The sequence below is a fragment of the Monopterus albus genome, unplaced genomic scaffold (assembly GCF_001952655.1).
Source record: "Monopterus albus unplaced genomic scaffold, M_albus_1.0 scaffold47.1, whole genome shotgun sequence".
Lineage (NCBI taxonomy): Eukaryota > Metazoa > Chordata > Actinopteri > Synbranchiformes > Synbranchidae > Monopterus > Monopterus albus.
This window is the reverse complement of record NW_018127927.1, coordinates 1,654,679-1,665,114: the sequence shown is the minus strand read 5'-3', so window position 1 is coordinate 1,665,114 and position 10,436 is coordinate 1,654,679. Positions and strand designations below refer to the sequence as shown.

At 37.1% G+C, this 10,436-nt stretch overlaps 1 protein-coding gene across 3 annotated transcripts in view; it reads right to left on the bottom strand.

Annotated features, from left to right (window-relative positions):
- The window catches only part of gabrb4 (gamma-aminobutyric acid type A receptor subunit beta4), a 66,313-nt gene that overhangs the window by 13,174 nt on the left and 42,703 nt on the right, over nucleotides 1-10,436 (bottom strand). For all 3 annotated transcript variants that reach the window (XM_020600501.1, XM_020600502.1, XM_020600503.1), the window contains 2 exons: nucleotides 10,064-10,284; nucleotides 3,048-3,130 (listed from right to left, as the gene is read on the bottom strand). In XM_020600501.1, coding sequence (XP_020456157.1) covers nucleotides 3,048-3,130; nucleotides 10,064-10,284 — 304 coding nt within the window. The remainder of the gene's footprint in view (nucleotides 1-3,047; nucleotides 3,131-10,063; nucleotides 10,285-10,436) is intronic.

The following is a 10,436-nucleotide window of genomic DNA, read 5'->3' as shown; positions in this document are numbered from 1 at the left end:
GGTTGTCCCTGCCTTCGCCCGATTGCTGGCTGGGATTGGCTCCGGCCCCACCCGTGACCCCGCTCAGGGATTAAGCGGTAGAAAATGAATGAAAGTTATAGAAAAAATACTTTTTAAAGTGATATTCAATTTAACAAATAAATATGAAATAATTTTTGGAAAACTGTCCATTCTTGTGGCTATGGATACATTGTTTGTGTATTTCTTTTTTTTTTTTTTAACTGAAAATGTCCAAAAAACGATACATACTGATAATCTCTTAAACCACACTAAATTTGTTAAGTGAATCTTCCAGTGAGGAAGCCACCCCAAAATGTCTGGTTCTGAAAATGCTCTACCATGAACTTTAAATCCACCAACATGTGAAGCAACATATTACAGGCTGTTTGCCATAAATAAAACATAATTACATAATGTTATCTCTACAGTTTATCAAATTAATTCTTGCATTTTTTAAATACAAGTTGCACAAATGGCTTTAAGAAGAAATGTTTGGTAAATGGCTCCATCCATTAGGTCTATGCGCAAAAGAAAACAGCACTAAAACCAAAACCACTCCTTCAGTGGAAAACCTTCCTGTCAAAGCTGTATATCTGTCTGTTCTTTTGGTCTGCAATCACATGCTCCACTCCAGACCATGGACTTACTGCATATTACTGCTTGCATTGCTAACTGCATGAATATTCATTAACATCACAGTCACTTGGTATGTCGCTCCTACACATTCTGTTAGTGCAACTTAAAATGACTAGATTTATATGTCACTAGGCCAGTATGCATTCACTGCAGAGCAATTTCTCAATCCAGAAAGTGTTACTACATTTCACATTCTACTACCACACGTTCAGTCCTGGATGGCATTAAACTCACAGAGGGGCCAGGATTCAGACCAATAAATCTGTCTCTGTGGTTGTAGGCTAAGGAAATGTGACATTGTCCATGAAAGTAAAGTAACTTCCTGCCTAATCAATGCTGGTTAATGAGTACAAGTCCCAGTTCATTTCATGAGAATAAACAGCAGATATTCTTGCAACTTTTTAATTCATGGCATATCCATATTTCATTGCTTACTGATGTCCCCAAGGGTAAACACTCTGCAGTTTTGTCTTGAACAGCAAGAACCACAAATATCTGGTGTATTGAGCAAGTGGGTTGATTGATGGAGTGGTCAATGAAAATGATCGTTCAAATACAATTTTTAATTACACCACTGGCACATTTTACTCCTGGATGCTGATTTATCTAAATCAAAGCATTTGGGAAAAAACATGTGTCATTAAATTTCGTATATTGCTTAATATATGTCTGCATTTTTGTTTAGTTAACTGTATACTTGTTAAAAGATACTTCATAAAGTATACACATGCAGGTGACAATTAAATATTCTTTTTAACAGTCAAGCTTCCAGGTCATAAGCTATTCCATATCTTCCATGGCTCTTTTTAAATTCTGAGAAAATAACGTTAATAATGTCATCAGAGTTATCTCAACTTGAGCAACAAATGTATGACAGCAATCTTGTGTTACAAACTGGAGGTGTGAACTAAAAATCAGGTTATGTATATTTAGAACTTCAATATGAATAGCTACAGAACTAATGAAATCACTTCATCAATTAATGAAACTTATTGTTTGAACTGGAAATTACTCTAATAATTTGATTTTTTCAGTAACACAGATTTAAATAAATGGTGCAAACTGTTAATGGTTTGTGCTGCTGATGCCACTGAAAAGGCAGCAAACTAAAGCTTCAGTAAAACTGAAAGGAAAACAAAAATCTGAATTTGCATATTTTGAATGCAGGACTCGGACTAATTGTGCTAGTTATCAAGGGAAGAATACAAAACAAATTAGGAACAGGATGACTAAGCACTAGTTCCTGAATAACTCTGAACTAAAGGGATAGTCTAGAATTTGGATGATACACTTACTTGCTTGCCAACAGTTGGACAGAAGGACTGATACTATGCTTGTACACTAAATATGAAGCTACAGCATGCAGCTTAGCTTCCCGTAAAAACTTCAAACAGGGAAGAAGCTACAGTAGCCTGTCTCAGTCCAAAGGTAACACAATGTGCCCACCACTGCCTCTAAGGCACACTAATTAACACATTATGTCTTGTTTGTTTAATTTGGTCTATTTTGTCTCATCATCTTGTTTGCAGCAGTTCATCTCATCTAACACTCTACAAAAAACAAACAAACAAACAAAAAAAAAACAAATAAGCACATTTCCAAAAAAGTCAAACTAAATACACATAGCAGATAATAATAAATTACTCTCTTTTAGAGTAAACTGTCTTAATGAACTAAATATCTGGATTTTGCAGGCTTCCTTTTAAAATCTTTATTAAAATGTATTATAAATTTGATGATAATAATAACTGTAATTAATAATCATTGTTTCTTGCACATTAGATGCTAATTACTGTATGTTGTCACATGCATAACTGTTCTTAATATATGTTTACAATGCATAGTTTTGTCTTTCTGATCACCCATACTGTCAATCTATTACAACATTTATTGCATCTCTGTCCTGGAAAAGGGACCCCCTCTTGAGCTTTCTTTAATTTTTTTCCCCATTACAGATTTATTTGAGCAGTTTTTCCTTGTCTGATTTCAGGGTCTAAGAACAGAGGGTGTCATATTCTGTACAGACTGTAAAGCTGCTCTTCACAGACCAACTGGTCTGATTAGTCTGTACATCTGTCACACTGAGGAAACTGTGATTTCTTCTGTATCACTCAAAGCAGTTATCAGCTGCAGAGAGGTAAAACATCTGACAAATGGCAGACATTGGCAAAGATGTCAAATATTTCACTAATATCTTCTCTAAATTATATCACACAAAAGTACTTACCAAGAAACTCACTTAATTTCATGTAATTTTTAGAAGTACAGTGAGTTTAAGACAGTGATTAAGCAGTACAAACAACTGCCTGGCAGTCATGACTTTTGTTTTTGAAGGTTGTTGTATTTTCAGTGTAAAGGTCTTTGTTGTGAGAGACCAAAAAAAAAAAAAAAGAAAGAAAAGAATTACTCACAGCTTTCAATTTCTAGGGTGCAGTTCTGTTCATCAAGAGGGTACCTTCTCAGGTCCATCATGCAAGCAGCAGTGGTGGTTATTCTAAGTAAAAGAATACAGATAAACAACAGAGACGCATGTGATATCACAAAGACAGTTCATGTGTGTGTCAGATAAAATTTGACATGTTGCAAATATGATTAACCCTGTACGGTCCCACTGTTTATCTCTGTAACACTGGAAAAGTAATTATTTTGTGGTTGTTTGTAGAAAACATGAAAGTGCTGCAGCACCTCCATAAATGGCAAGATTTTAAGAATAAATTGTACTGACAATACCGCATGTGTACACACAGTATGGCAGATGGCAAGGAGAGTAAACCCTTACGCTTTTATGTTAAGAGTTTGCATTTTGTGAGTTTTCTTATGTTCCTATTTTTCCAGAAACTCTTAAACATGATTTATTCTTTATGTTTCTGTGAGTAGTTTGGAGACGTCATTTCTTTTTATGTGACTCCCTAACTGCTGATCCTATGTATGCAATTTTAACACTGCAAGTTATTTATTGCTTGTTCTGGGATATGCATTTCTGCTTTAGGAAAAGATGCATACACAGTAGTTTATTAATGTCAATAAACCCAGAAGCCTAGCAAACCAGTTTTGGTTACAAATGGTATTTAGAGGTCTTTAAATACTTTAAAAACCCCTACGATATAATTATCTTTCACATTTTGGATTAGGATTAGGCATGTTTTAGTTAAAGCCACCAACCAGTGCTGCTACAGTTTGTGGTTTTACATGGATTCATTAGCAAATGTACACAGCCATCAAAGGTATTTGTAATAAGTAATACAATAGTTAATAAGCTGTTTACATTGGAGATACACAGCAGGTAACTGCAAAATAAACTATGTTCAGCTAAAGCTGATTGGGCCAGATTAACATACAAATATGTGAGGCCTCAGAGTCCATGACAGCAGGAGGCATCAGAAGGGTAAAGAAAATTATACACAAACACAATGTGTGACACCTATGTATTTATTATTCACAATGCCACTGAGCTGCATTCTGCTGCACAAGCATTAAACTGCTCCTACTGCATCTCCTCTGCACCTCTTTGCTGTCTCACAGTGCTCCTCTGCTGACAGGATACAACAGGGCTACTACCAACACACACTGTGACAAGATAACATCATGCCTAATTGCATTAATAAAAGGTTCACTTAGATATCATGATTTTCTTAGTCAAAATGTTGAACGAAAAATGGAATGAAAATAATAACATGGCTGAGAGTTGGTAGGCATACATTTAGATTATCTGAAAAAAACATGGCTTCATGATTCTAAAAGAGACTTTTATAGTAGTAATACTGTTGCTCTGTACCTGCTGGATGTGTAAATTAGCAAGTGTTTACTAACAGGTTTCTGTGGCATATACACTTAAAAACTGAAGACATATTATATTGTGTTCATATCTTTTTTCTGCTGCCCAAAGGGGCTAATAAAATCTGTTATTACATGTTTAGGTGTATCTTAGGTGTAACAATAAAAATAAAAAAAGCTTCAACAAGATTTCAGGCAGCCCAGCTAACATTAGCTAATGGTAGCTGGAGAGTGACTCAAAAGAACTGAGAAATCTCTAATAGGAAATGTTCTAACTTTGGCACTAAATGGTGTGTTGACATGGGATCCTATCAATCACAAAAGCTGATTGAGAATAAATATTTCTAATGACAATGAACTGTGGAAACTAGGTATCTACCATGTTAACACATTATAACCAAAGCACTGAATAAAGCCATCTAGCTAACTTGGGCCCAAAAAACATAGTGGTAAAGCAAAAGAAAAAAGGTACAGTGCCCAAACAGTACAGTATCTTACTTTATGCAGTAAAAAAATGAGCAACTAAAAATATGGAGAAAACCATACTGTTTGAAACTGCTGTAGCTGTAAGGTCTTGTGTCCTCTTTGATCATAAACAGGAAGCCATAACCTGTTGCTGTTTTTAAAAAATACCCTTGCTACAGTACATTATGTAGTAGCAGTAAAATCCTGGCACTAGCAGCATCTTGAAATAATAGTCAAAAATGACTTCTTTACCCCTTGACAAAGAAAAAAAAAACCACTACAGATATAATCGACTTTGACTGTGACACTTAACAAGTCAGGAGAGAATCATCATTGAACAGGCATAATGTAACTGCAGATCAGGCACTGCAGTCCGATATGTATGCAGTCTCTTTACTTTCTAGATTTGTAGATTTCCAGATTATATTCAATGATGTGTATTACATATACAGTACAGTATATAGGGATAGGTTACTGTAGAATGTCCACCTAAAATAAATGAGGTAAAATGAGATTAGCTCTATTTTTGTTTCTAGATAACAAAAACAACCACTGGTACTTGTAGATAACCTCACCCAACCATGCATTAACCACTGAGCAACCATACCATCTGAATACTGGTGCTGTGTCTTTACATATGGCAAAATTGATCAGTGTGTCCATGATTTTGGTACAAATTGAAATATCTCATCAGCTATTGGATTGCCATGAAATGTTCTACAAACATTCAAGGGCCGCATGTGATATCTCTGAATATTGAATAGGAATTCACTTAGGGCTGGTTGAATGGTTTTGATGTTCACCTTTAGGCGTTGCAGCTGCCTGCCCAATAACTTTTATGATCTCCCCACAGGATTAGTCTCAATAACCACAATACTTTCCCAACCTTTCCCATAGTTCCACCAGGTGGCCAAAGTTTCACTTATCTAGTGAAATATCTCACCATCAACTGGTTTGTATTATACCAAATGGTACATAAACCACCTGAAGTACTATCACAGCTATGTGACAGATTGAAAAAACTGACACACACATATAAAAGTCTGTACTGTCATGATTAGTACATAGATTACAAATTTGACTTTTATTGCCATGCAAATCAAATAAAATAGCTTAGTAGCACCCAGGAAAGTTAAAACTTGCATTCTATAATTAAAAATGCATTCCATTCATTTTTACAGGCCGGTACAACATGGTCAATGCAACATCTAAGAAATCTGAAGGTGGATCCCAAAGGCTCAGTACTACAGACTGGGAGATTTTCAGATGTGAGCCATATACCATAGTTTCATAAACAGAGGAACATGAGAGAGCAGATTCATGGGAATGAGAAGAGAGAAAACACCATCTGGCGAAAGCTCAGCTCAACAAAGCCTTTAATGCTATCAGGACCCAGTGAACTGCCAAACTGGATAGTCAGTTAGCTAATGATGATTCAGCCTCTCAGCTCACTGGCGAATTAGAAAAACCTGCTCTATCATGCACTCTGGGCTCTACACTTTCTACTGACACCAGCTTCTTTTATTGATGTTTGGAATGACTTTGTTGTTGTCTGCAACACCCAAATGCTTTCCTGCTCCTCCTCCACCACTCAGCAGTCTTCGCTCCAGCCTCCTCCCTCCTGTCTACATAAAAATAAAGCACTAGAGCTACTGTATACTATAGCTCACATATACAAAAATGACAATTTAAGTAAGGTTAGAAAAAAAAAGATTAATTCTAGGGTTGTGGCTGAGGGCAGTCTTCCAGTCATGATTCAAATTTTATGCACCATCATCCTACCTATTTTGATTTATACAATCAATGGTCACTCATGGGGAAAGGAACTAGGAGTAGGCACATGCACATTTATAGGCTCCAATCTATATATTAGAGTCTCCAATTCACTTTATTTACATGTCATTGACAGTGATGGAAGAAATACTTAGCTCCTTTACCAAGGTATAAAAGACCAATACACAAAAATGGAAAAAGCCTCATCACATTTCACAGTGAGTGGACAGGTGAGAGCATAGTACAAAGTGCAGTAGTGTGTGTAATGTGATTGTCCATAGCTTATATTCTACTGTATTCAAGGGTAATGCAGGGCATAAATTCAGACAAGGTGGTCCTTACAAGGAAATGCATTTAAGATAACAAAAACCTCAAGCAATGAGATTTCAGTACTGCAACATTTAAGGATAAACACCTTTATTGGCCAAGTACAGTATGTTGCACACAAGGAATTTGTTTCCAGTACAGAACCAATGGCAGGCATCTGTGGTGCCAACTCAACTGATGGCTCTAACTATTGGGGACAATGGGGGCAATGGGTGGAGGGTTCAGCATCCTGCACAAGGACACTTTGACAGTCTAGAGGACAGATCCAGGGCCTTGACCCCCATCTGCCATACACCACACAAACCCAGGGGTGGTGCAGATGCAGGTTGAATGCCATTTTCTCCTGAATATGCCCATCTGCTTGGAACTTCTCTGGCTGCAGAGAAATCTACATGTGCTGAGGTGAACCAAGTGGAGCAGCTGGGAATGTTTATTCAGATCAGGTGGTGGATTGTAGTTTTAGCACCATTATGGTATGAAACTGATCCTGCTTCCACCTCCGTAATATATAGCAGAGGCACACAAATGTTGTTTTAGTACACATTTAAAAACAATCAAAATTATATTTTAATTGGATTAATGCAGTGTCATATATATTAGTGGTTTACACTTGCTAATATTGTTGTTGATAACTGCTTGTAGGATGGAGGCTCTTCTATTTCCCAGCTTCTTTGATTTAATTCCTGTAGCCATTGAGCAGCAGCTAGAAGGGAGTTGACAGAGGTTGATTTATTTGGCCTGTGTTGAAGCACCCCAATGCCACATGCTGATAGTATATTCCTCTTAGAAAAATTATGTTTATCCTGTGTCAGACTATTGTCAGGACTGCACCATGCTGCTCCAAGACTGCTAATAGCTAAAATTAGTTTGCCATGTCCATGTTCACTTGTCACAAAGAGAGAGGAACAAACCTTAAAGATTTATTTAGTAGACATGCAGCTTCAACAGCAGTGACATTTTATTTCTACTGTGCTGATAATAGTCTTGCAAAGAATCATTTAAAGGGAAAAAAATTGCCATCATATCGCTTTTTGTGTCAGCATCAATTCAGTAATTCAGATTCTGAATACTGATTATTGCATTAATAATTCATTGCTTCATATGATCTAAACCTTGTCACTGCTGCTTTCTTTTATTCATGAAACAAAACACATTCCCAGCTTGTTTGGCCCTATCAAGCTGCTTTATTTTAATGACTTGTGTTAAGAAAAGAAATAATCCATTCTGAGTTTGAACAAACTTCAGGACACATCTTACTTTAGCCATCCCTAAGGGATTTTAGATGGGCTCCTCTGGGCTCATTTACTTTTGACTGAGTTGTCTCATTTGTCACAGTGATCTGGGGCATTTAAGTACTGAGCATTCAGAACCTTTTTGTAGCCTTCTGAATCAACGAATCATGGATTTAATGGACCCCTCACTCCTTCCAAAACTGTTATTGTTTGCCTGTTACTGTTGTAAATAAAACTTTTAATTTTGTTGTTTGCTACCAAACAAATTTGTCATAATTCATCTTGCCACAATAATAGTACTAGCAGCAGTGAACTTGTTACTGGCACATGACAAAAAATAGCAGTTATTTAATTACAAGTCATATGCCTGGGTCTTCAGCTGCTGACTGCTAGAAAAAAAATCACCCCAATTTTTCATCTGTATATTACTGAAACTGTTTATCCTGGTTTCAAAACATATAATTTGGTATTTGCTATTACTCAGGATTTTTACTTACTCTAGATTTCTACATACTCCTCCTACCATCCTTCCTTCTTTGTTCATGCAAATCTTGTTTAATGTCACACAACATGGATGAAATATTTTTCCTGTATATATTTTCTTTCAGAGTCATCATGCATTATTAAATTGTTCAAACACATGAAAAATTCATCCCTTCTCTATACTATACTAGCATCCCTTTTTGAATTCCCAGCATGCATGCTGGGTAAGAAGCAGGGACACATCCTAGAACAGTTGCCAGGCCATTTCTGGGAACAGGTAGACAAACATTCTCAGTCACTTTAACACCTTGGGACAATTTTCAGTGTCCAAGTCACATGACCTGTATTATCTTTGAACTGCAAGTGCAACGTGGACAAATATGGAATATGAAGCAGTTCTGTAGAAATATACTTAAATTTAACTGGGATTATGTGAATTTGCTGAACAGCAGATACAGTAGCCACAAGAACCAGCCTGTCACATTAAATGATAAAATGTAGAGTCACAGTAGCACAATTGGAGAACTGTCATAAAATGAGGCACCTGTAATATCTACCCAATGTCTGCTAACATTAGCTGCCAGAAGCTACTGGTCATACCCAAGCGTCAGCCTCCGAGGCCGAGAATTGAAGCAAATGCAGAAGTGTTAAAACCTGCAGCTCCTCAAATGGCCACTTGAGGCTGACTCCAAAAGTGATTTGATCCCAATAGACTCTAATGTTAACATGCCCAAATTTAGAGCTGAAATAAACCAGTTCGCAGCCTGCCACAGGTGGCTAGCTGCTAGCTGTCTAACAGGCTCCACTCACACTCTGCCTCTTTGTCCATATTTGAATTAACCATAGCAGGTAGAGTGAGGCACTACCGATATGGTGACGGCCAGACTTGAGCTTCAAAACCGCTATTCAGAAAACCAATGGGTGATGTCACAGAGAGTTTGTCCATATACACTCAGTGGTCATACCAGACCACAGAAACTGTAGCAGCAAGGCCCCTGAGTTTACTGAAGTGAGTGGTGGTGTCTTTTATTGTCTATGAATTCATTTTTTTAGATGTATGAGGGGGAGTGTTTGAATTTTTCTTTAAAACACAGCAGTAGTGCTTTAATCCACATTATTTCTATACAGACTCGTGGTTATGCACTTATAAATAACGTTGATCTTTTCGTAACAGTACTAACTATTTCTGCTGATCCTGTTAGTCTGTGTAAACTAAAAAGTTCTTTTTTGTCACACAAACCTTTGACAGCCACATTGTTCTTTTTCCTTTTGTTTTTATCTAACCATGGAAACTAATAAATGAAGTTCACCCAGTACATATAAGACATTGTAGACATGAACATGACACTAGTCAGCATTTCTACTGTTCTTACCTCAGCCCATATAAGACAGTGCCATCAGGATGCAGTCTGATCATACGGTTTTTTACTGTCACACCATGAAGAAAGGACTTCTTGTCATTAAGAAAGTAGGTGTCAGGGAGCCAAAGCTGGTCTGCAACACGGTTGTCCAGTGTCAGGTTCAGGCTGAGCTCACCATAGGCCAAACGCTTATCTCGCCAGCTCTGCTGGAAATACATTGTGATGGTGTAGTCCTGGAGAGAAGAAAAACCTTTGATGAAGTCACTGACAGAAAAAAATATAGACACAAGGTCAGGAGCACTGGTGACAGTTTACCCAAAACATATTTTTCTGTTGTGTGTCTATCTGATTGTTTCCTGCCAATAGCTAATAAAGCTAGACACAG